This window comes from Amborella trichopoda, chromosome 8 (genome assembly GCF_054954075.1).
Source record: "Amborella trichopoda isolate Santa Cruz 75 chromosome 8, AtrichopodaSantaCruz75HAP2 v2.0, whole genome shotgun sequence".
In the NCBI taxonomy this organism is placed as follows: Eukaryota; Viridiplantae; Streptophyta; class Magnoliopsida; order Amborellales; family Amborellaceae; genus Amborella; species Amborella trichopoda.
This window is the reverse complement of record NC_142343.1, coordinates 44,094,307-44,121,125: the sequence shown is the minus strand read 5'-3', so window position 1 is coordinate 44,121,125 and position 26,819 is coordinate 44,094,307. Positions and strand designations below refer to the sequence as shown.

Genomic DNA, 26,819 nt, shown 5'->3' with positions numbered 1-26,819 from the left:
GAGAGTTGGACTCGATCGAGTTACTCGGACTCGCCTGATTAAATCATCTCAATCAGGTCCCGAGTAGCTTGGCCGAATCAATTTTTTGAATATTGCTATGAACTATGAAGTAGTTTATTTTTTATTTTTACAATTGAGGTTACAATTACTTCTAACTATTAAATGTTAAATTGGATGTACTAAGTTATAGATTTAATAAAAAGAAAAAACTTTTGAGTCTAGCCCATTCAAAATCTATAAGAAAAAAATAATTGCGCCCTCTTGTACCAAAACGGTCTCCTTATATATTTAAATAAACTAAACTTTATTGGAGGTCAGTGCACCCGAAAAAGTTTACATGGAGCCTAGGCTCTAAACAATCAAGTTAACGCCCTCCAAAAGAATTTCACCGAAAGAGGTTATTTTGATACCCAAATATACTCAAATTGATCATCTCGACATCAAAATACATGGACATGATAAGAAAACGGAATTCAAGTTTTGAAAATAGTGTAGCTTATAGCACATTTTTGGACCATCAATTTTTAAGATTTCATAGATCTGACTGATCTATACTACTTTTTAAGCTTTAAATTTTTTAATTAAAGATAAAAATACATTTTAAAGCTATCACAAAAATTACTAGTTTTGAAACCACATTTCTCGGTACTATTTGAAAGTAAACTCTAATTTGATTGTTTAGAGCCTCGGCCCTATACAAAGGGCACCTTTTAAATAAAGTATGGGAAAAGTTTATATAGAGCCAAGGCTCTAAACAATCGAATTAGAGCCTACCCCAAAAATTTCACTAGGAGAGATTGTTTTGATGCCCTAATATCCTCAAATTGATCATCTCTGCATCTTGGACATGAGAAAAAAATGGATTTCAAGTTTTGAAAATAGTATATTTTCGACGGCCAATTTTCAAAATTTTCAAGTTTCAAGTTTTCATAGATTTGTCAATCAACACTATTTTCGAAGCTTTAAAAATTTATAAATAAAGATGAAAATATATTTTAAGACTATCACAAAGATTTCCAATATTGAAACCACATTTCTCGACACTATTTTAAGGTAGGCTCTAATTTGATTGTTTAGAGCCTACGCTCCATACAAACCGCACCCCAGTAAGTATTAGAGATACTTGTCCAAGAGCTGCGGAACAGATGATAACAAATTAACCAACGATCATATGACTTTTAGTTATTACTAGTAAGACATCAACCACTTTTATTCTTCAACTAAAAGATAATGCAATTTCCATACACAGAGAGAGTGGGGGGCAGCCAATCATTCCATACTGCTCTGCACAGAGAGAGCTCTCTCCTCATAGTGGACACAGGCATCTCTCTCTCTTTCTCCCACACACACGAGCCATACCAAGTAGAAAGAATAATAGTAATAATAATACATGTAAATCAGAGAGAGAAAAAACCAATTCTCCAGCATAATAGATGCCATACCAATTCAAACAATAAGAATAATGCAAATTAGAGAGAGAAATAAACATACAGAAAATAAAACGAATCATCACTCAGGTGGATCCGAAGAAGAAGAGCTCATGGCTCAGCACCCATTGGGGTTTGATGAGCCGAGAGGAGATTGCAGTAGAAGAGAAGCCATCCAACTCATCCCTGGCAAGGTAAATAACGAACCTCTCATAACCCAATTCTCCAACAAAAGATATCCATGACAATACAAATCATATAAGAAATACACGTAGAATAGAGAGAGATGTATACGTCATCAGCGCCCCTTGGGGTTGATAAGCTGAGAGAAAACCGCGCTCGGTGTGAGCCCATCTGAGTCATCACTTGCAAGGCTCCGACCCCCCATGCTGATCCCTGTACTCGTTGTCGTGGTAGTATCATCGAACACTCCTTGTCCATCTTTGCCCTTCATCGTCAGAGGGGCCTCCTCATCATTTTCAATTTGTGTAGTATCAGCAACAATATCCTCTTCAGAGCTCTCTTGAAGCTGGAGCGCAAATTCGAGATTCCAAAGAACGTCGCCCATTGCAGGTCGGTCTATGCCTTGATCTCCGACACATTTCTCGGCTGTTTCAGCGAACTTTTTGAAGCACTCAGGAGCAATCTTTCCTCGAAGGTATGGGTCCATGATTTGCTCAAGCACGCCTTTTTTCTGGCAGTGAAGGGCCCATTCAGCTAGGCTCACCTGAAAGGATGGGTAAAGAATGATAGAGAGTTTAGCACTGGGATTTCTTCCTGAAACTGTGTGTATGTGGGGAGCGAGGGAGGAGGGAGGAAGGGGGGGAGGGAGAGATTGTCCAAATAAATCCATAAGTGCGTGTTTGCGTGGGTGTGTGAGAGAGTTTATGACCCAAACAAATGTGTGTGAGAGAGAAAGACAGATTATGTCTACAACCCAAACAAATATGTTCGTGTGTTTCTGTGCATGGATGCGTATGGTGTGTGTGTGTGAGTGAGGGAGAGAGAGAGATTATGTCTACAACCCAAACAAATATGTTCGTGTGTTTTTGTGCATGTATGCGTATGGTGTGTGTGAGGGAGACAGAGAGAGAGATTATGTTTATAACCCATACATGTTAAGGAGTGTGTGTGAGAGAGAGAGAGAGAGAGAGAGAGAGAGAGAGCAATGGTTATGCAGCTCAAGATAGAGAGAGAGTTTCGGTTGGGGTGGGGGGTAAGGCTTTGGCCATTTGTAAAAGGGAATGGGGATCCGTTTTGTTCCTGTTCTCTTAATTTGGAAAACCAGTAGTACATCTGTAAGCAGTTAAGGCCAGTTACTTCTATTTTGGTAATTAATTCAGAATAATCAAACCCAGTTCCCAAATTAGAAACCATGCTTAAACTAGGCTTACTAAGCCTGTGCTATCAGAAGTCCAAAACAAGTGAAAAGTACAAACAACCCCACAGTTTACCTCATTATATTCTCCTATTTTCCTCTCTCTCTCTCTCTCTCTCTCTCTCTCTCTCTCGCACACACAGAAAATACTAGTGGAAAACATAGGACAGATACCTGTTCTTTAGGAAGTGTCGGGTTGAGTGCAGGCCGTGCACAAAGCACCTCAAAGAGCACCACCCCAAATGAATAGACATCACTTTTCTCTGTAAGTTGCTGCCTCCTAAAATATTCAGGGTCCAAATACCCGAAACTCCCCTTCACCACTGTACTCACATGAGTTCGATCAACTGCAGGCCCAGTCTTTGAAAGCCCAAAATCTGAAACCTTAGCCACCCATTTTTCATCAAGTAAAATATTTGTAGTCTTCACATCTCTGTGTATAATTGTATGCTTTGCACCGGTGTGCAGATAGTGCAATCCCCGTGCCGCCCCGATACATATCTCGAGCCTTTGCCTCCAACTCAACGGGGGCTTACCTGATTTGTACAAGTGCTCCCTCAGAGTCCCGTGAGCCATGTAATCATAGACAAGAATCATTTCACAGTCTTCTTCACAATAGCCAATCAGTGAAACCAGGTGCCTATGCCTTAGTTTCGAGAGCATCTCGATCTCAGTTTGGAACTCGTGGACACCTTGTTCAGATAGTGGGTTTCCTCTCTTAATGGCCACCTTTGTGCCATTGTCAACATCTCCTTTGTAAACCTTACCAAACCCACCAACACCCAATAGCAAAGACTCATCGAAATTGTTCGTTGCTTCCTTTATCTCAGCAAAAGTGAAGTGGCGACATAGATTAGCAGGGAGGGAGGAAACATGGCTTCCTGTTCCGCTCTTTCCTGACACAGTTGAGGCCTTGCTATTTCCAGAGTGAGAGTAGAGAGAGAGTGGAAGCCAGCCCGAAGGGCCACTCTCACTACCACCTTGGCTTCCCTTTGTCCTTCTCCCACAACAAAAGCAGCACAACCCCCCAAGAATTAGCAGAAAGACCGCTACACCGGCAGAGGCCCCACCAATGATGGCCCCCCTGCTTCTTGAATCTGTTGTTTTCGAGCTGTTTGGAGTGGAAGGGGCAAGGGCAACGAAGGGTGGTAGATTAGGGTTCGAACCAGCGAGGTTACCATTACTGTCATTTCTCTTGAAGATCTCGAGGCCATTCAATATAGAATTATACCACTCAGACCCTGACTTAGTGTATGGGCGCAAGGCTACCCATAAATCAGTTTGACTATTACTTGTTTCCTGATTTGGTACATAGACTATGTAGTCTTTATAGACTGGAATTCCAAGGCCATGTGACCATGCTATCACATCGGCCATCTTCTCGGCTGTCTGGTTATTCAAGAATATCTCAAAGACTCTCTGGTTTACGACGGTAATCTCTGATTGAATCTCGCAAAAATGGAGCCTAACCACATAATAAAAACCTGGGTCTACAGGAAAAATCCAAGTTAAATTAAAATTCAAATTGACCTCCCAAATGGGTCCCATGGCTCGAGCTGAGGCATACACATCAACTGGAGCAATATAAGCAGGGGTGATTGATGTGTAATTGATGGTCACATTCGGATCCTTATCAAAAGTTACACCATAAGCTGCCCCATATATATAAGGAGTGTCGTCGTACCAAATTCGAGACAAGTTTGAGTCTTGATTGGGTGATATGTACTGTCCACCCACATTGAGCCGATACATAGTTTGGAGAGAATCAAAGGGGCTGGCTACAGGGAGACTCTGAGGGGTAGTTATAAAAGGGGCAACAACACTCAAGAGATCAACAGGCATAGAGAAGATCTCAATGCCATTAATGAAGGCATATGATCCTGAAACATCGAGCATGCGTGAGAAGGTGAGATTAAGGGAAGTATCAGTGGCATTGAGTGAGAATTCACGAATTATATAGGCCAAATTTCCAGAGAGGGCAGCAGCTGAGGCACTAAAGTTGTGGAGGAGAGAGAAAGGACCAGAGGTGACAGAGAAGAGAGCAGCAGTGGAATTATGTGGTTTATAATCCGATGGATAGAAGTAAAGCCTAACCCAATGTCGACCAGGTGTAACTGGAAAGGTGTAGGTAAAATTGGAGTTGAAAATACGGGCAGTCATGTAAGGGGTTTTAGAGGGGAGAGATGTGTCTTGATTGGAAGCTTGGACAGGAAGGGTGTTTTGGGAAGCGGGGGCGAATCTCGAATTCGCATCGCCAGTCCAATGGCGGTTATCGGCATCATTCGAGTCACTGTCTGTGCCACAATCTAACAGGATGACATCTTTTGGGATGAACGAATCAGAGGCAGCACTAGTGAGACAAAAAAGGAAGAAAGAGAGGGAGACAACAATTAGTAGAGAGAAGTAAAGGGTAGAGAGCATGGATTTTCTCTTTGGAGAAGACATTGAGACCTTTTGGAATTGTGCTGTAACTGAGTAAATGTTTTCGTAATTTGGTTGAGATGGGTATGGTATCAGAGAAAACAAAGGTCCAATAGGTTACCAAAATGATGAATTTCTTTTTCTTCTCCAAAACCAGGTAGTGGCATTTCAAATACAGAAATATCAGCTCAACTAAGAATCACAAAGATCAAAACTTCTTTCTGCATTCAATGAAGCCCTGAAACCCTGAGATCGAAGGATCAATTGCAATTAAGCCTTTTGCCAACTTGAATCAACCAATATTTCACATAGAAAACCAGAATTCAACATACAATACAAACCATTAGCCACCCCTTCAGTCTATAATAACCCTAGATCTCCAAATCAAAGGATCAGTCGCTGCTTTGATTTATGATATCAAACAGTCAACCAGCTCTTCTCCAAGCAATGAACTACAAATACCAAGATTAATCAATATCTGGCCATCAAACAAACCTTTTAACACAAAATGAAAAGGATTGATCACCTATCAACTCAAAATCTAGCTGTTAAACTGATAATTACCTGTTATCCCCTTCCTCCAAAGCTTAAGACCAGATTTTTCTCCACTCCCCTAAAAAAATTACCAGAAATAGCAAAACTAAGAGACCTTTCAACCGAATCAAGAGCTTCAAACTGGTCCAAACTGAGTCAACAAAGCCCAGATAATCAAAATTTTCTCGAAAACCCTCGAAAACAGATTCTGAATCAAACTTTGAAGCTGGATTTTCAACTGCTCAGAGTGATTCACACTGCTTCAAGCACAATCAACTCCTGAAATCCAGAGAACTGGGATCTTCACAAACTCCACCATAAAAGCACCAGAGATAGCCAAAAGACCCAGCTTTTGAAGCTCTTCAGCTGCTTTAGACTGGTTTAAGCAGCATTAAATGGATGAAACCCCATAAATTCAAGGTATTTCACGCCATTTTGAAGACAACTCAGTGAAAAGACAGCATTGCTAAGGATTTTTTTAGAGAGAGAGAGAAATGGAAGACAGGCTGCCTACCTGAAAACCCTCGGACGCGGTTTCGAAGGGGACGGGATCGGAGTGCAACTAGCGATGAGGTGGCCTCCGCCTTTAATGGTCATTATTTATGGAGTCCACTTTATCAGAGAAGATGGAAAAATACTTTACTATTCATTAGAGAGAGAAAGATATAAATACTTTACTAGTTTACTTTCTTTTTAGAGAGAGAAAGTAGGGTAATAGTGTACTATGCATTTGGTTTTGCCTTTTCTCTAACCTCCACAATATCATTAATTCCCCCAATGCTCACCTTTTTTCTTTTCTTTTTTTGACAAAATTTATTGGCTAAAGTTTTTATAAAGTCTACCTTCATGAAAACAAAATAAAATCTCATTTCAAATTCTCATTTAGAAAGCACTTTTGGCAACAGAAATATCTATGGCAGTTCTAAAATCAATATCCAACACCGACAAAAAAATTTGATATTAAAAAAATGTACAAATGTCATGGATATATAAACACCTAGTTTTAAAGCAAAATAAACAGTCTAAATAATTTGTTTATTGTTACACACTATTTTTAAAGTTAAAATCTTTATTTTCTTTCACAACCATAATTTTCAAGCTGAGATAATTGATGTAAAGGTTTTTCACTGCTTGAGTTGTAATTTTCAATGAATTATGATGCGAGGCTTTACTCATTTGGTTAACATTGCAACTTGATTATGGATTCTAAAGCTTGAAAGAAATCCTATTTTAAAGCTAGAAACTCAATTGATGTAAAGATTTCTTGGCTTGAAATTTTTATTTACACTCCTGGTTGTGGATTCTAAAGCTTTGAACTAATATAAATATAGTCGGCAAATACTTGATTTTTTATTTTTTTTGTGCATACATTTTTGCATACGAGCGGTAAAGGCGTATAATATTCTATTTCTTTTGGAATGTTAACTTGAGATACTGGAGAATAAAATTTTAGATGTCACATTGTGGCATTCCGCTACCCTCATGAATCTTGTCTTTCAAACCTTTGTAATTTTGCAATTATATTATTACGTTTTTTTTGTTATTCTCATTCCTACACACAATAGAGAGAAAAAGAGAAAAAGAGAAAAAAAAGCTTTTTATATTGCCCTTTATTCTTCCTTTCTTTTCTCCAGTTGTATTGTTAGAAAGAGAGAGATAGAGAGGGATAGGGGGGAGAGAGAGGTATACTTTTATTAATGACTAATATTCACTATTTAGTTCCAATTAGTGATTTAAAAAATACTGGGTTGATATAGAATCGTTCGGTCTGATTTAGAAATCAATCATGTTGCTTTGGTTCTATGTATATATAAGAAAACAATCGGGTCTAAAAGGGAACGAGCAGTTCTTTACAGTAAAACAACGATCTAGATAACGATCCAAACTGTGAAGTCACCGATCCAAATTGGTTTTTGGCTATTTGTTGTTTTTTCACATGTGTTTTTGTTGGGTTCACTGTTTCTTCTATCCAGTAAAAAAGCGATCTGGATCGCCAATTCACTAAACCAAACCGAATTTTAGGATGCCCCAATCCAGGTCACCCATCCGTTTTTTAAATCACTTGTTCCAATATTTAGTTGGCACCCTCATTTTTATGTTCTTAAGAAGAAAACAAAGGTATTGATGAAGTGTTGGGCTATAACTAGGACAAAAAAGGTATTTTTGGAAAACAAAATATGGCAAAGCTTAGAAGCTATAGATATATCTTGTAGCTTCGCCTTTAATCTCACCTATTAATTGTTCATAAAAAAACTTAAAAATACATAATTGTTTAAAGAATAGCTATAAACTTAATAATTGATTATTGTTTGCTTTTAATACATGAGTGGGAAGAGGTTGCAGAATTAGTGAAAGTTCTTTGTATTATTTATAGCTTATTTATTAATTACAAATAAACGTGATGTAAGGCGTTGAAGCGGGGTGCGGTTTGTACAGAGTCTAGGCTTTGAACAATCAAATTAGAGCCTACCTTCAAATAGTATCGAAAAATGTAGTTTAAATACTGAAAATCTTTGTGATAGCCTTAACATATATTTTTATTTTTATTTATAAATTTTAAAGCTTAAAAAATAGTGTTGATCAACAGATCTAGGAAAACTTAAAAAACCATAAAAATTGATAGTCCAAAAATGTGATACAAAATAGACTATTTCTAAAACTTTAAATCCATTTTTTTCTTATGTCCATGCATCTTGATGTCGAGATGATCAATTTGAGAATATTTGATCATCAAAACAACCTATTCTGATCAACTTTTTGATGTACACTCTAATTTGATTGTTTAGAGCCTCGGCTCTATATAAACTTTTCCCCGGTATGGAATGAGGGAGAAGTATGTTTGTAGATGTCCTATGCACAAGCGTATTATATGACTTAATCAATTGCAGATCATAAAACAATGAGATAGAATAGACGAGGCTCGATCAGACCGGCCAACAAAGTGATGGGTTTAATCCAATTGAAATCGATTTTACTACTAATGAGAATATAAATAATAGTTTAAAAATATATTGTCCTCTTTATTTGGCCAAACCGGTTATAGCCGATCAACAGACCGGCCAAAAGCATTTTAAACACTAGTTTTGAGTACTTTTATTGAACTTGACCGGCAAAGCAGTCTGACCAATCAAACCACCACTCAAGTCTTGTCTTAATAATTATGATTCATACAAGAACCTTAACAATCAAACTAAGGTGGGCCTCTAGACCCTATGGGAAGACAGAGTTTCATTGTTGGAAATTTCTATGAGGACCCGAAGATCTATTTTTATCCTTAATTACGAAACTGAAAGCACAAAAATGATGCACTTCAAATAGATCTATATACACTAAAATCCTTAAAATTGATGCAGTTCAGGTAGATCTATATACACTAGAAACGTTGAGAATAAAAAGTCCAAATAATGTATTATAAGATATACTGCCTTTAGGACTCATGAATCTTTTTCTTTCTATAACTAATTTAAAGGTTTTTTAGGGTCAGAACAAGTTTTCCGGCATCAAAACCCTCTCTAATGATGAGTTACAAATCTCTCTCCACAATAAATGCACAAAAATGTGTATTACTGTCACAATAAATGTACAAAAATGGGTAGAAAATGACATGGTATATTTGTAATAGTTTCACCTTTTTGTAAAGAATATGCACACAGTGAAGTTAGTATCTTTCTTCATTTACATTGTTAGTAGCAAAATCATAAGATGGGAAAAAATAGAAAGATGCCGATTTGTGAAAAGGTTTTATTTTACTCCATAGGGTATTTTTGGTCTATGCTCTCACGGGACCATATTGTCCATTACTCCCTCAGGAAGAACTCAATTTAGAAGTATTTATGGACCCCCAAAGGTTGAAAACCTTCACATCACGACTAACCTCAACATAACATGATTTGGGATGGTATTTTCTATGAATGATGTCTCAAATTGATTTTGATTTTTGGAGGGCAAGATTTAAGTGTTGAAGAACTCAAAATCCAAATCCTAAGGTAATCATCTAATGATTATGAAGCTAATGTCAAAATTTCATACAAAAAAAATAGTGAAGTTTGTATGAAGTGCCCACACGATTTCATGTAAGTAACACACACCTTTAAATTTTGTTAGAAGATGTAGTTATAGTGTTTAAAACCTTACAATAGTGCTTGAAAATCCATGTTCAACCTTGATCATGAATTTTAAATTTTACAACAGGTGTAGATGGATCTTATCTATAAATTCTTGAAAATCTTGAAAAATATATATTCAAGATAATTTGTTACAAGATACATTATTTTTAGGACTTGAAATTCTTTTTTTCTTTATATACATACATATTTGAAGTTGAGATGACCAATGGAAAAATTTTCCAACTTCAAAACATTATTTTCTACATGATTTTTTATGTGTACCTTAATTCTATAGTATAAAGTCACAAGCTTATATAAATTAGTTCCGAAAAAACATACTCCTAAATAATTATTTGTATACATTGTACTCCTACGTAGCATACAAAAGACTATTGAAAAAGTTTATTCAAGTGCGAGGGCTCTAGATAATCAAACTAAGGCAGACCTAATTATAATTTTCAGTTTTTAATTTTTTTTTATTTTTCATATTCATGATCTCTATATTAAATATTATATATTCTCTAAAATTTTATTACCAAGATTGCATTTCTACAATATGCGAGCTGGCCGCATGTAAACCGTATCCTTTTGTGCATGTAAACCGTATCCTTTTGTGATGGGAAAGCTTTTTATATTTCCCCTACAATATAGAAGTTATATCCTTCCCCTTATCCAACCGTCCATTTTTTAATAGAGGGTTGAGATTGTCCCAGTCACAATGTCACGTCTCTACACTGTTTTATTTTTAATTTTTTTTTTCTATAAACTAATTTGATATCAAATTTCGGACGTTCATTCCTCTATTAAACTTGCACTAATGAAAAATATAAAAAAAATATTTTCAATAAAATAAAATGACCAAAATACCCTTGAAATTTCCAAGGGGTATTTTGGTCATTATTTTTATAAAAAAATTTATTTTTAATATTTTTTATAGGTGCGTTCCAATGAAAAAATGACATGCACCAAATTTCATATTCAGAAAAATTGTATTAAAAAAAATAAAAATAAAATACTTTAAGACATCGGATCTAAGATCAAAGGATGAGTGGCTCTCTAGATAAAAAATAGATAGCTGGATGATAGGGAGAAGATAGAACTTTTGTGTTGTAGAGATAACATAGAAAACTTTTCTTTTTTATGATCATGTAGAGAGAGATAAAAAGAGTTTCTCTCTCTCCCAAGAGGCGCTTAACCGGCCTAGAGAGAGAGGCTAACCAACATGGCTGACGTAAGGGAATGGGGAAAGAAGCACTAACAACATCCCTCACATCACTTATCGCCAGATAACAAGGTTATTCTAATCATCCTTCTTCTTTTTTTTTTCTTTTTGTATTATTTATTTTCTAACCGGAGGAGATTAGAGAGAAAGAGAGGTGGGGAAAGTCCAATATTTAAGATTTTTCCTATTTATTTCGCATTTATTTCCTTTGTCAATGTTATCTTAATTGTTTTGCTATTATTGTTTTCTTAGAGAATATTGCATGTGAGCTGTTCAAATGCAATCAGGCAAGCAACACTACATTATAAAACATCACTTAATGGGGAATTATATTTTCCAATAATTTAGCTTCAGGAATTGCCCCTCATTTTTTTTGGGTAGATGAATGGGAATACAAGCCCCCACTCATTTTACAAATAGTTGGGTGGTTTTCAAATGCGTTAGTGAGGATGAAACTTAAACCAGTAGTTGAGGCTTAGGTGATGCTACTTCCATGACTTCAATCCCATTTCCGAAATTGCTCCAATAATTTCACAAAAATGCATTGTCTAGGTCACAAAATTTGCAAATCGATTATCTTGACCTTGAGAATCATAGATCCAAGAAGAAGTGGACATAGAGCCCTGAAATTGGCATTTATTTGTAACGTGTTGTTTTAGACCGTCTGTTTCAAAGGTTCCCAAATATGTATTATGTACTTCACATTTGTAATCAATGACAGAAATAGATTTTCAAGTCATCACAAGGGTCTTTCAAAAATGGAAGGGTGAAGTTTGTATAAGGCTCCCTCCTTATACCATAGAAGTAAGGCGCATTTCTAAAATTTATTTGAAGATGTAGTTCTAATGTCGAAAATCTTATGATGACTTTCCAATCTATTTTATCTCTAGTTATGAAATTTAAAATTTTAAAAATAATACAGAGATCAAGTAGATATATAACACTTGAAAATCTTAAATATAGATGGTCTAGATAACTAGTTACAATATGTATTATTTTTAGAATTTGAAAATCTTTTTTTTTTTTCCATCCACACATCTCGAGGTCAAATTGAATGCTCTCTTCTAGAGGATTTTTTAGATGCGCCTTACGTCAATAGTATAATGTTAACGTACCTTTCTCTTTGATGAATCTAGTAACTCATGTGTCCATCCCAATTCTCAAAGAAAAAATTTCTACAAGGTGTCAACATTTTCTTTTTTTTTTTTGACAAATGTTATCAAAATTGTATTCCTAAAAGAGGGATTACAAAAGATTTACATCATCTCAAATTAAAATAGAAGCAAGGCCTCCTTTTTGGCAAGATCGTGAGGAAGAGAATTAGCCTACCTATAAACATGGTGAAAAGACATAGTCAAACTATCAACCTTATTCATGACTTGGTATCGTATACAAGGTATCAACCTTATATTGTAGAAGTAAGATGCACCTCAAAAACCCATTGAAGAATGCTGTTTTGTCACCAAAAAATTCTCCAATTGATCATCTTGACTCCATATGATTGACTATGAAAGAAAAACCAAAATTTAAGTCATAGAAATAGTATATCTTGTAACACATTATTTGGACCGTTCATTTTTATGATTTTCAAGTGTTCATAGATCTACTAGATCTGAACCATTTTTTTAACTTTCAATTTCATAATAGAGGTGAAACATGGATTTTTAGGCCATGAAGAGAATTTTGGCATAAAAAATACATCTTTTAACAAGATTGTGAGGTGCACCTTATCATGATTGTTTAAGGTTGACCCAAACCTCACCCATTTTTAAGAGGGAAAAAGCTTATACAGAGCCAAGGCTCTAAACAAACAAATTAGAACCCACCTTAAACGCTTCACTAAAAGAGGTTATTTTGGTGCCTAAATATCCTCAAATTGAAGATGCATAGATACAAGAAAAAAGCGGATTTCAAGTTTTGGAAATAGTACATCTTGTAATGATTTTTTGGATGTCAATTTTAAAAATTTTCAAATTTTTATAGATCTGTTTGATCTACATTATTTTTGAAGCTTATGTTTTTTAATTAAATATGAAAATATATTTTAAAGCTATCACAAAGATATTTAATATTGAAATCACATTTCTCGATACTATTTGAAGGTATTCTTCATTTTGATTGTTTAGAGAATGGGCTCTATAGCACCCTTTTAAGAGATTTGAGACCTGAAAAACATCTAAAATCACTACAAATACATCCCTGGATTTAAAGCTCCAAAAATAATACAGGTTAATGATCTTTGAAAAATCAAAACGAACTTCCTAAAGCATAAGATGGACGGTGTTGATGATCATTTCCCTCTTATCTTATGAATGAACTTCCTTCCTCTTCAACATTTAATTTAGGCCACAACATGCCATGTGACCTGCGACGGTTCAGATTTCTCTCCAAGGATCTATTTGGATCGGTCCTCAATCAGGACCGTCGGTTTGGAGACATTGTTTGTCAACCATGGTGACGTATGCAAAAGATTGCGAGAAACTGAAAGTGACGTCTGTGGGATCTTTTACAGCAAGCATCCACATATATCACAACACATTGGTGAACCGCGGTCCCACCATTCTAATTAAATTAGAGGAAATTGCCATTTAAGGCTGGCAATTAGGGCCAGCCCTTACCCTAGTCCGCAACAGCTTTAGTTTTAGGGTTGGCTCAGGTCTGCCCAGTTTAGATTGGGCTAAAAAAAATCTGGGTTGGATTAGAAAGAATAAAAATAATAAAAATAAAAAACAGAATGCTGGGCTGGGCAGGCCCAATCATGGCCTCGAAGCTCTGCGCCCCTAGTTATACGATGAGCCAACTTGGTTGAGCTGGGCCAGCCAGCCATAGCGAAGGGAACTAGCCCTCTTACAAGAAAATAGTAGAGAATTTACCATCACCATTTCATTAGGGGGTTTTCTTTTTGGATGAAGCTTCTATAGAGCTTAGGTTTTATGAAATAAAATAAACTCTCACCTCAAATCCCCATTTGAAAAGTATTTTGGGCATCGAAAATCTTCATGATGGCTCACAAAATGATATAGATCTTGCATATTTATTAACACTTGTTTTTAGGGGAAATGAAGTTCTTGATGATTTGTTGCAATATACTCTATCTTTAGATTTGAAATCCTAATTTTTTTATAACTGTAATATTCAAGCTGAGATGATCGATTTAAATGTTTTTCAACACTTGAATTATAATTTTTGATAAGCTCTGAGATGAGGTTTTATTTATTTTAGTAAGTTTGTAGCCCTACCAAACCATTTTCCTTTCTTTTTTTTTACTTTGGAAAGGTCATTTTAGGTATTTTTAAAAAATATTTTTGGACTTGTTACCCAAATGAGATGAAAATAGAAAAAAATAAACCCTCTGGTGTTAATTGGTGTCTTTTGGCTCTTTGATATTTTCTAAAGGGTTTGGACCCGTGTCAAAAAAAAATTTCTCTATATTAAAAAACTATCAAATGGAAAAATTTGATTCTTCAAATAGGGAAAATATCGCTTTCAATCTTTTTTTAAGTTACATTTCTCAACAGACATAAGATTCCAAAACATATCTTGCGGCATCAAGATTCCATGTATTATATTTTCTAATCGCGTAGATCAACTTAACCCATCTTTTTAGCCCAAACAAAAGTTCAAAAGACATCATTTCTTCTATTCCTTTCAAAAAACTTTCTCTCTCTTCCCGTATTTCTCTCCAAACCTCTCATTTTTTTAATTTTAAAAGAATATTTTTCAAAAAAATATCTTTTTTTTTTAATATCTGATAATATCTCTATACACCCTCTTAAATTTCGTTTATCAACAGACCTAAAGTTTCAAAATATATCATACAGTCTAGAGATCATATGTATTATTTCTTCTAAACCCCTAAACCAAAGTTACTTCATCTTTTTAGGCCAAACAAAAGTTTAAAATATATTTTTTTTGTATTCATTTTTAAACCCCTTTTTCTCTCTCTTCGCGTATTAATTCCCAAACCTCTCTCTTATTTTTCAATATTAAAAAAAATAAAATTTAAAAAGAGGGTGTAAGAAGATATTTTTCCCATAAAAAACCACATGAATAAGGGATTTGTGATTCCTAATGAAAGAAACTTTACTCCCCTTACACTTCTTTGGAGAATTTCTCAACTCAAAACATAAAGGAGAGAGTTGAAAGTCTCCATCTAAAGAGAGTATCCGAGGCACAAATATATATAGAGATCTAGGCATATTTAGCAATCATAAGTCTAGAGAGAGAAAGGGAGAAGGAAGTCTTCATAGTATCTTTTGAGAAGGAGAAAAAAACAAAAAAAAAAAAAGTAAAGAAAGGCCCTATAAATCTAGAGAGCGAGAGAGAGATAAGGAAGGTGTGAAGCCAATTAGAGGGAAGACTTGGGAGGCGTCAACCCCGCGTTTGGACATGGAGAGCACTATCAAAGTGGGGTGTTTGATGTTACTGGATTCCTAACTTCTTGAAAATAAAATGCTATGTAATGGTTGGATATATATATATAGGCAATTTAGGGGGACTTTTCCGAGTACATTCCTTGACTCATTGTGGCCACTACACACACTCTCTCTCTCTCTTCAATTCCACAAATTTTCCACAACGACAATGAAAAATTGCTTCCAGATTCCTCGCTCATCAATAACCAGTGAATGAAAAATCGGCCGGCCGAGTAGAAACTACTCTGCTCCGCTGAGTTACTTGCCCTCCGGTGGCCTTGCCGAGTCCCAGTGGGGTGTCCAACTCTAGGGAGTTTATAAAAAGTAATAATCTTGAAACTCATTTAGGATATGGCTTTTTTTAATGGTGCCGTTTGTATAGAGCCGCGGCTCTAAACAATCAAATTAGAACCTACCTTCAACTAGTGTCCAGAAATGTGGTTTCAATTATGAAAATCTTTGTGATAACCTTAAAATATATTTTCATCTTTAGTTATAAATTTAAAACTCTAAAAAAGTGTAGATCGAGCTGATCTAAAAAAACTTGAAAATTGACCGTCTAAAAATGTGACACAAGATGCACTATTTCCAAAACTTGAAATCTATTTTTTTTTCTCATGTCCATGCTTCTTGATGTCGAGATAATCAATTTGACGATATTTGGGCATCAAAACAACCTCTTCTATTTTGAGGTGGGCTCTAATTTGATTGTTTAGAGCCTTGACTCTATATAAATTTTTTCTATATATATATATATATATATATATGTGTGTGTGTGTTTTGGACAAAGATTAGAAATTGTAAATACTTATCTTTTCAATTTCCCATATTTATAAAATATTTCAAAAATACCCTCAGTTATGAGTTGAGTTGTTAATAATATATTTTATTACCACTTTTTTAACATCATTTTGACCTGTTTTGCTTAATCTTACTTTAAACATACATGTCCTGTATTTTTGAAATTTTTTTATATTTTTTAACCTTTGTTTTGTTGGTACAGTACCCAGCACTAATCGGCCGTGAGTAATCGGCTCGGGCCAGGACCGATTACTCGGTCCGAGTCGCACTTTCTAACATTGTTAACTACACACACTCTTTCCCCCTCTCTCTCTTGAATGTCGAACACCTAATTTTCTTTAATAGTTCCACATTTGAAGTACAAAAAGAATTGGACAAAAGCTACTATACATCATGGAAACAAATAATGTCTTTTGAACCACAAGCCTCAATAGTCGCATTAGCTTTTGATTCCTCTCTCTATTTGTAAACAAAAATAGCACCTCCCTATTTCGGATACCAGCTTTTTCTCTCTTCATTTGCTATCAGGTCCAAGCTTTATGAAAAAATGAAAAGCCTCACCACATGACACTTCAGTTCTCGTAGATCTATGGACATTTGAAAAATGGATGGTCTAGATAAGTTGTTAAAATATATATTATTTGATTTTTTTTTTTTTTTTCCATATCCATAATAGTGAAGGTCGAAATGATCAATTTGAAGATTTTCCTATGTCGAACTACAATCTTTAGTGAAATTTGAGGTGCAACTTTACTTTCTTTCTATAAAGCCCCATTCATTATTTTAACCTCTTTCCTTATAAATTAGGATGCGGTTCCTATAAGGCCTAGGTTATATAAAAACAAAGTAAAACCTCACGTTAAATCTTCATCCAAAACTCACTTTGGGCATCAAAAATCTCCTTGACGGTTCTAAAATCAATTTCCAGCATCAACCATGAAATTTAAAGCTAAAAACATAATACAGATCTTTATGGTTCCGTGAATACTCATTTTTAGGGTAAAATAGATGGTCTAGATAATATATTACAATCTACACTATTTTTAAGGCTTGAAATCTTAAATTTTTATCACAACCATAATGCCCATGCCAAGATGATCGTTTTGAAGGTTTGTCGACACTAAAACTACAATTCTTAGTGAATTGTAAAGTGAAGCTTTACTCATTTTAATATAGTTGCAGCCGTATTAAACCATTTTGATATAGTTGCAGCCGTATTAAACCATTTTCCTATAAAGGATTAATTGCAAGTTATAGTTAGTCTTTATAAATATGACAAACAGTCGATGTTGATCCTGCACACGTAGCTCTTACTTCAAACCAAACGGTCTTCAAATTCCATGGTACTTTCTGCTCCGTATTATACTATTTAATAGCATCCGTTGAGTCCCCTTCAATCTCTATTATATTTCCCATACTAGTCTCCTCTATGATTTTCAGTCCCCAAAGTAGCGAATTGCTACAGTGATAAGACCCAACCCAAAAATCAAAATATTTATATTTTTAAATATATTTAAAAAAAAAATCTTAAAAACGCCTAGACGAATTGCTACAGTGTTTCACCCTCGTCACGAACATGGTTTTGCCTGAAAACCGCCACGGACTTATGGGAGACGTGGTGGTCCCCGTATATTTTTTACGTCAATTTTACGTGAAAAAAATCATGTCATGGACATGCTGTATCTATGATGGACCGCCAAAAAAATGCTATGTCGATGACAATTTTTAATCTACACCGTCCAAAAAATCGGATGGCCCCGAACCTATGGACGAAAATACTGTTCATTTTCTCCCATAGGAGTTTTGTAATCTCTTCTATATTTAAATATATTTCACAAATTGAAACCCAAAAATATAATATGGGACCCGAATCCGAATATTGTTTGGGTCCAAGCTTTGGACCCGGACCTGAATAATGTTTGGGTCCAAGATTTGGACCCGAACCCGACCAGCCAGGTCCAATTTTTGGATCAGTACCCAAACCTAAATCGAGTCTTCCCATTGGGTCCTGAGTCGGGTCTGGGACCATTGCCACCCCTAAAGAATACTTAACATCCCATACCATAAGACTCGTTTCCTTTTATCAAATAATAACGATCACAATTGGCCATCAGAGATGAAATCAGATCGCTGGGATTGTATCATTCCCCTGCACAAAATCTCAAAGAAAAACTTCTAGCCTTATCAATACATAACTTCTAAGGAGCTTGAGTTCATATCTAGGGTTGATTATGACTTATATATACGAAAATAATAAGTCTCACAGTATAAAGTCCAATTGCTCATTGGGATACAACTTGCAATATCTCCAGATTTACGGTAGAATTATTTGTAACAATATTTTGACACAATACTCTGCAACATTTGACATACTTCAATAATCCTCTTTGTAGCATTTGACAAACTTCAATAATACTCTTCTACTTTAAACATAATAAATTATTATGTATGCATCATTTTAATTAGTATAACCTCCAATATCAATCCCTCTAATTTTTTTATTCTAAAATTTGTAAGTGCTTCTATGCATTTCATCTAGTAGGAAAATGATCTCTCTCTCTCTCTCTCTCTCTCTCTCTCTTCAATAAAGAATGTTTTCCACATGGTTGGTTGAATCAACCAAAGATAAAAAAGTTAACAAGAAATCACCATCGTTAAGCTTTTTTTCAACTAATTGGAATCAACAATATGAATTCTGATCTACCATTCTGCTTTATTAAGAGTCGTACACTAACTGTTGGAGAAAATAAAAATATAACAAAAAATTTTATTTCATTAAGAACCAAAAACAACATTGATCTGAAGAACAAAAAACAAGAGAGAGAAGATCTCAGGAACAAAAACAAGAAAGAGAGATTACCGCTCCTCTGATTTTAAAGGCACTCCCTTGTAAAGCTTGACCCTGTCCCTTAGAGCATCACGTCGTGGCCTTGCCACCTTGTTGTTGGGATCAAAGAGGAGGGCTTCTTCATATGATTTTAAGGCTGCCCTCAAATCCTTCCTTTTTTCGTAGGCATCTCCCAGGTTATTCCAGGCTGTGACATAACCAGGTTGAAGCTTCACTGCCTTCTCGAATTCAACGATGCCTTTGTCCAGCTTCCCATCTCTCACATAGCTCACACCGAGGGCATTGTGCACCTGACCCATGATCCAAACAATCATGGTTTCAAGAAATCATTGATTTTTTTAATGGTAATTTTTTTTTTCCTATTTTCATATTCATTAGATAATCAGGTCGGGTCGGGTTGACCATCAGACTAGGGTCCAAATCCTGGGTCCAGCAAAAACATACCTGAGTCGATTCAAATCTGGGTCCAGGTCACCGGGTCAGGTCAAGCATATACCTGACCCAATATGGTATGTATGTGTGTGTGTGTTCCACCCTGGGCGCACAGGGTTGACCGGCACGCTTTGTTTTATCAAATTTCTTTGGTTAAAATTTAACCAAGAATCAGTGAAAAAAACTAATTCAATGCTATAGGGAGATGATTCCTTCTTTTGAAAGAAAGAAATAAATGGAAATAAGTGTCATAACATTATTGTGATGGGTGTCATTATGGTCTTGGGCCTAAACACTTGCTTACTCATCCCAAATAAAAAAGGCAAAAGGACCATTTACATTCATCAGTTAAACAGTAAGACACATCCAACCATCAACAAAACATTTGCACTCACATTCATAAAATGTACAAGAGTAACTTTAACCATTTGTACCTATAATGAAACCTTAAAAAAATTTATGTTCTCAAATTCCTAACATGATATTAATATGCTTTACAGCTTGAAAGAGAGTTTCCACCCACTAAAAGAAACAGAAAAAGTCAAAAAGGGGCCTTAAAGCTGACTGTTCAGATTCACATGAAAAGGCTAATTCAAATAAATTGTTTCTTCTTTTGCTTTGTGTGTGCGTGAGAGAGAGAGAGAGAGAGAGAGAGAGAGATCATATTGTTTATTACAATGGAACACAAAAGTAGTTGTGCCCATGTGCCTTGCCAGAGAATCACGCATTTGACCCAAAAAAAAAAAAGAAAGAAAAGAAAAGTGATCTATCTTTCAAACGTTTGAAGACAAGAAAAATAATACAAGAATTTCAAAAACATAACCATTCAAAAACATTAAACATTAAGACTCAAAGTGGAAAATGATAATATGAATATTGGGAAAATTACCTGCGCAAGATCCTGCTGGTCCCCATCCCATTTCCCAATTGCCAGTTGTAAATATTTGGTAGCAGCAGGATAGAACTTCCTCCTCAACATCACCGCACCAAGCTCAAAGTACTCAGTGGCACTTGCATCTCCACTTCTTACTTGCTCCTGAAATACCCAAACAAGGAGTGAGTATTTTCAAATTTTTCAATAAACTGGGATATCCTTGTACCAACACCATGTTAACCAAGAAAAGCAAGATATTGGAAACATAATGAGAGGTATATGCACATACATACAAGACTCTCTCTCTCTCTCTCTCGCTCTCTCTCGTAATGAGAGGTATATGCACATACATACAAGACTCTCTCTCTCTCTCATAATGAGAGGTATATGCACATACATACAAGACTCTCTCTCTCTCTCTCTCATAATGAGAGGTACATGCACATACATACAAGACTCTCTCTCTCTCTCTCTCATAATGAGAGGTATATGCACATACATACAAGACTCTCTCTCTCTCTCTCTCATAATGAGAGGTACATGCACATACATACAAGACTCTCTCTCTCTTTCTCTCTCTCTCTGAATGTGTGCATGCACACGCATGCTCGTGCTTGTGAGCATGCATGCTCAAAAATTTATGGATATATCTGTACACATGTGTGTGTGCAGGAAAAGGATTTGGTCCAACCAAAGGCAGACCGCTACAATGTCCGCACTAGTTCAAAACCCTAGTGGGGTCCTTAGACACCAAATTTTTTGGATATACCCTACTCATCCTAGTGACCAAGCTTAAGAGAAAAAATAATTCACACACTAGAAGTGCCTAAAAGTATCCTGCACGAAAGTGAACACAAATTGTCCATTTTTTAATGGTCAAATCCAGGAAACTCAATATCTGTGTTTCTTAAAAAGTAAGAATTGTTCATCTGGTGATGATGAGACAATCGATTAAATTTAGGATCAAACAAATTATTTTTTCTTTTCTAAAATGGAAGGCACATAATTCACTGCATTTCCTCTGTCTTAAAAAAAACCATTTTTGGGGTTTTTTCCTGAAAGTTTTCATGATCCTGTTCACTGCGTCCAATAGAGTCCATGTGCAAAATTTGGGTCCAAACAAATGCCCCTAAGGCCCCCCAAAAATGGGGTGTAACAATCCATCCCAGGGCAACCAAATCCTTAGTGCAAGTGCGTGTGCAAAAGAAAAAGAAGAGAATAAATATTGTATTAACCTTACACATAATACATATACATGAACGTGGAAAACACACACACTCTGTCACCCCCAAACCCCTTCTCCCCCCCCCCCCCCCATCCCAAAAAAAACAAAAAAAAAAAAAGAAAGAAAAAGAATATGCACACAATGCACGCACACAAGTCACCTCGCAAAGAAAACATAAGCAATTGATGAAAAAAACATTATTCACTCTCCCCATCCATCCCTCCCTCCCACCCCCCACCCCCCACCTGCTGGGCAACCCCCAACGCACATATTGAGAAGTGAATACGCACCCACTACCAAAAATAAAAAAAGAAAAATGTATACAATTAGAAGTGAATAGGCACCCACTACAAGCAATGATGCAATTCACACAAAAAGAATAACATGAAAATGCGTACAATTTGAAAGGGAGTTGAGAATAGGAAGAAGGAATGCATAAGTCAAGCAAAACAAATTGAAAAGTGAAAGGAGAAGCAACTAAACAGATAAGCCTATTGCATAGAGGACATGTCTCATTGAGGTCATAGAATATCATTTTTCTGGAAGGATTGAAGAAGAAAATTGATCATTTCACTCTTTCATTGTGATAGTCGGGCAAGTAGATAGCTGCCTAATGTTTGTGTGCATGAGAGAGAGAGAGAGAGAGGACACAAGTACCTGTAGCTCCTTAGCAGAGAGGTCAAGCTCTCTGCGAACTAAGATTTGTCTGACAACGAAGAAACTTCCAAGTCCAAGGAATCCTAAGAGGAACAGCAAGTAAGATAGTTGAATACCAAGTTCAAAGAGCTCCCCAATCTCATAAACCATATTCATAGACTCTCCTTCTGCCGCATGTGCAACTTGAACACCACACAACCAAGCTGTTATGCCAGAGGACAGAGCACATATCGATGGGTATGAAATATTAAGATTTTTTAAGTCACTGTCCAAAGGCAATCCCCATATCAAATCTGCAATGCAAAGGAAATTTCATAATCATCAAATAAAACGCAAATGCTACTACTAGCTCTCTCTATCTCTCTCCGTGGGTTTCAGTCACCTAGCTTAATGGAAGGTTGAATCCAGGTCACTACCCAAGGAAGAAAAGGAAATCTACAAGGATTCAATCTTTTGGGCCAAAAGCGCTTGAAATTTTTTTAAGTTTAACCTTCTAACAACAACAACATTGACAGGGAATTGGTAAAACCTCAAACTCTTTTGAGTTCAGATAAAAGGTGGTGCAAGAAAACTACCCCTGGTTTTTTGCCAATCCTCTATTTGCCTTCAGGGAATTTTAGTCACTTCCACCAAAATATGACACGAAAAACTCGCATGATTTCAAAATAGTTCAGGGCAGTCCTCCTAGTGTGAGGGATTAGTGGGTGTTGCAATTGAAAAAATAAAATCCTTCCAAGTATTTCTCTTAAAGTAGGGTATTAATAAGTGCTTTAAGATCATATTTAAATTCTTTCAAGTGTGCAGATCAAGCTGGCATTACCAATTAAACTGGCATGCTGTGTAAGGACAAAATAAGTGTCTAAATATAGAAAAAGTATAGCATTTTGATCTGGAATTCTGAGAAACTGAGTGGCTGCTAATTACCGTCGTTGATCTTTGGAAATAAATAAGGTGGCTTTCTCTTTCCTCCAAATATGTGCCTTCCTCCAAATATCTGCCTTCCTCCACAGCAACCAAGTATAATAAATATAAATTAGCAACAAGTATCACATTTGGTAGAATAAAACCGGCTGGAGCAACCAATTTTCCAAATCAAGAAAACAAATTTTAGGGTGACTACTATTTTGGAAGAATGGATAATGGATAAAATCCCAGGGGAGGATAGCAAGGACAAAGAGGGCAAAACAGTACAGGAGATGGCTGAATTTCTTAGAATGCAATTTCGATGACAGCATTGTTCAGAAGGATTCTCTTCCGATAAATTCAATGGGAAATGTAAAACACACATTCAGAAATGTCATTTGCATGATATGTATTACTTGTTCAATAAACCAAATTCCATACCTCTGGCACCATTTGCCATTAGTTGTTTTTTCTTTAGTGATAGTCACTACTAACATTAGTGAGCATGGATAATGGATAAAATCCCAGGGGAGGATAGCAAGGACAAAGAGGGCAAAACAGTACAGGAGATGGCTGAATTTCTTAGAATACAATTTCGATGACAGCATTGTTCAGAAGGATTCTCTTCCGATAAATTCAATGGGAAATGTAAAACACACATTCAGAAAAGTCATTTGCATGATATGTATTACTTGTTAAGTTCAATAAACCAAATTCCATACCTCTGGCACCATTTGCCATTAGTTGTTTTTTCTTTAGTGATAGTCACTACTAACATTAGTGAGCAATTAAGCTATGTATCGTCGGTTTGGTACCTCAACTGAAAATGTCACCATGTAAAACTATACCTCCTCTCTACCTATTAAATTAAGTTATGACTCATTACTAATTTGAACCACAAAGATGAACACTAGAGTAAGCTCATTCAAGACCAACTAAAGTACGAAAAACCTAGGATCCATCAGAAATTGCTATATTAAAAAAACCCACTTGGGTTCTCCATGGTGACTGATGGGGAACAAATAGTCTGGGACCTCATACCCAGTACAAATAGATAGGAACTTCTATTAGCGATGTCATCCATTAAGTAGGTAATCTTCACATCCTATAAAATGGCCCAAAAAGCAGCAGGAAAAAAAAAAAAGTGAGTTGTAGATCTTGCCATAAAGAACCAAGAATGGAAAAATCATGCTAGAAAAGAGATGCATAAGTTAAACAACCCAAAGCTTTGAGATGTGCCAAAGAACATAAACATATGGTTAATATTAGGAAATAAATGGCCAATGCTAACTTTCAAATCTAGTTTTATATTTTTGAAGACAATGGCATCTCTAGCAGCTATTTACTCAAAGATGCATGTTTTGTCATTAGCAATGTGGTAACTTTTTCACTTTTATTGGCCACAATCTACATCCCACATATATAAATTGCACACAGTCAAACTTCAGACTTTGTTCTATTCATCTACTTGCTAATTAATATTTTCGGCATTTGAGTAAGCAGATAACTAGATAGGAGGAAGAATGAAAGGATCATCATCATCAGATCCTTTTCCTCACTATTTAGGCTCTGCTATACGAATCGTAGTCTATCATTCTACTCTATCAAGGGCTATACCTTCAATGAGGCTATAAGTCCCCAAATCATTTCTCACTACTTCCAACCGTGTCCTTTTGGCCTAACCTTTGCCTTTTTTGAGCCTTCAACTTGAACCAACTTCACCGCTTAACAGGAGTTCTACTAAGTCTGCGATGCACATGGCTAACCCACCTAAGTCTATTTTCTCTCTTCTTGTTGCCTATTGAAGCCACACCTAAGTCTCCCGAATGTATTCATTGCGAATTTTATCCCTTCTTGTCTTGCCACACATTGATCTCAACATCCTCATCTCAACTATGCTCAAACTATGGGTTGTTTCGTGACAGTTCAATATTCCGCCCCATAAAGCAAAGCTGGTCTCATAGATGTCCTATAGATCTTCCCCTTTAACGTCAATGATATGCGGCAATCACATAAAACTCCAGTTGCACATCTCCACTTTGCCCATTCAACTCTAATTCTATGTGGGCCATCTTCATCAATCTCTCCATTTTCATTGATTTATCAACCCAAGATATTGAAATTGCACTCTTTTTGGACTCCTTGTTAAAGTCTTACAATATTTCTTCAATCTTAGGTTCTACAGTACATGTCTAAGACAGTGAGTTCCGAACCGAGCCCTTGTTTTAAAACACCGGTTAGTACTCATTGACACAGTTGCTTGTTTGCCTAACTCTTATGCTGCCCTGGCATATACATATAACCACAGATTCTTAGGTAATTATACTTCTCAAAAGAACTTCAAAAAAAAAAAAAATTATACTTCTCAAAAGATACAATTGGTATGTGGTTTTTAATTTTTTATTTATCAATGAAAACTAATAACAATTAAAAAAAACTTGGGGCTAGCAGCAAAGAAATGACCATTAAAATCATCAGATTACTAAATCATTAATGATATAAAGCCAAGCTTCTACATAACAGAATCATAGAAGAGTAAAATAACAGTTAATCTGCATGTAGTTTTTTTTCTAAAAGATAGGAACTGGAATTTCTCATGTAAAACTCACTTCAGTCCTAATAAATAACAATAATATTGGTTCAGATTTCAGAATATCCAAACAATCGAATTTTTTAATAGAAATGTCAGCTGATTTCCTCTTTTTCCCTTTTAGCCAAATTCGGATCGAAATTCAATGGAAAAGGGTGCGAAATGCATCTTAATTTGGTCAAAAAAAAAAAAAAAGATGGGCATAAACCCATTAAGGGGATGTGGCGAAAAAAAAAATCAATCCTTGGAATTACTTAATCACCAGAAGATGATAAAATGGAAACCCACCAAGGTAATAATCACCCCGAAATAAAGGGGAAAAAAACATAAATATAAGCATATTGAAGAAACCCAAACTGCAAAAAATAAAAATAAAAAATGGTGCTAATAATACTTACACGACAAAACTGCTGAACAGACCTTTGCAGAGAGAAATTACTCTCGTGACTGGCCAAAGAACCCCTCAAACTTCTCTTGTTAATGGAACTGTAAATTCGCAAGCATCTCAGTTGAGCTGACTTAGAACAAAGCATAGGACTCTTTGTTGAAGAAAACAGTAACAGTAATGGAAATTTAGTAGCGTGGGTATTAGGAATACAGTGGGTAGCCATGGTTTATGAGCTCTCCCTCTCCCTCTCCCTCTCCCTCTCTATCTCCTCACGAATTCCTCTCAGCAGGTTGTTCTATCATCCTGTTGCTTCTTTAGAGAGAGAGAGAGAGAGAGAGAGTGAGTGTGTTTATCACGATATGCAATTTTAGAGAGAGAGGGGAAAGAAAGCCTGCGATTTGATGAGGCTATCCATCTATCTATTTTCTCCACGAGACTAATGCAAGAGTTAAATATATGGAGCACACGTGGGATCTCCACCCATTTTGTTTTGGAAAATAGCATTAAAACCTCACTTCAAACCGCACCCAAAAAAAATTGCAGCTTGGCATCCGAAAGCCTTCAAATCAATGATCTCGAGCTTTACCATTATCGTTGT

At 35.9% G+C, this 26,819-nt stretch overlaps 2 protein-coding genes across 6 annotated transcripts; both read right to left on the bottom strand.

The window, feature by feature from the left end:
• Positions 1–1,363: 1,363 nt before the first annotated feature.
• LOC18432383 (receptor-like protein kinase FERONIA) lies at positions 1,364–6,336 on the bottom strand. Of its 3 annotated transcripts, XM_020666081.2 has the most exons (5): positions 6,275–6,336; positions 5,791–5,839; positions 2,980–5,678; positions 1,722–2,154; positions 1,364–1,613 (listed from the first exon to the last, which is right to left on the bottom strand). In XM_020666081.2, the coding sequence occupies exons 3-4, from the start codon at positions 5,248–5,250 to the stop codon at positions 1,726–1,728; spliced, it is 2,700 nt and encodes an 899-aa protein (XP_020521740.1). In that variant the 5' UTR covers positions 5,251–5,678; positions 5,791–5,839; positions 6,275–6,336; the 3' UTR covers positions 1,364–1,613; positions 1,722–1,725. The 3 variants fall into 3 exon arrangements, with proteins under 3 accessions (XP_020521740.1, XP_088730118.1, XP_020521739.1); XM_088873992.1 differs by having other exon boundaries at positions 5,791–6,336; XM_020666080.2 differs by having other exon boundaries at positions 2,980–5,839.
• A 12,602-nt stretch (positions 6,337–18,938) lies between these two features.
• LOC18432382 (Tetratricopeptide repeat (TPR)-like superfamily protein) lies at positions 18,939–26,571 on the bottom strand. 3 transcript variants are annotated; one of them, XM_088873988.1, is made up of 5 exons: positions 26,232–26,571; positions 23,265–23,334; positions 22,341–22,633; positions 20,474–20,620; positions 18,939–19,442 (listed from the first exon to the last, which is right to left on the bottom strand). In XM_088873988.1, the coding sequence occupies exons 1-5, from the start codon at positions 26,442–26,444 to the stop codon at positions 19,161–19,163; spliced, it is 1,005 nt and encodes a 334-aa protein (XP_088730114.1). In that variant the 5' UTR covers positions 26,445–26,571; the 3' UTR covers positions 18,939–19,160. The 3 variants fall into 3 exon arrangements, with proteins under 3 accessions (XP_088730114.1, XP_088730115.1, XP_088730117.1); XM_088873989.1 differs by having other exon boundaries at positions 23,265–23,338; positions 26,254–26,571; XM_088873991.1 differs by lacking the exons at positions 22,341–22,633; positions 23,265–23,334.
• Between the last annotated feature and the right edge of the window lie 248 nt (positions 26,572–26,819).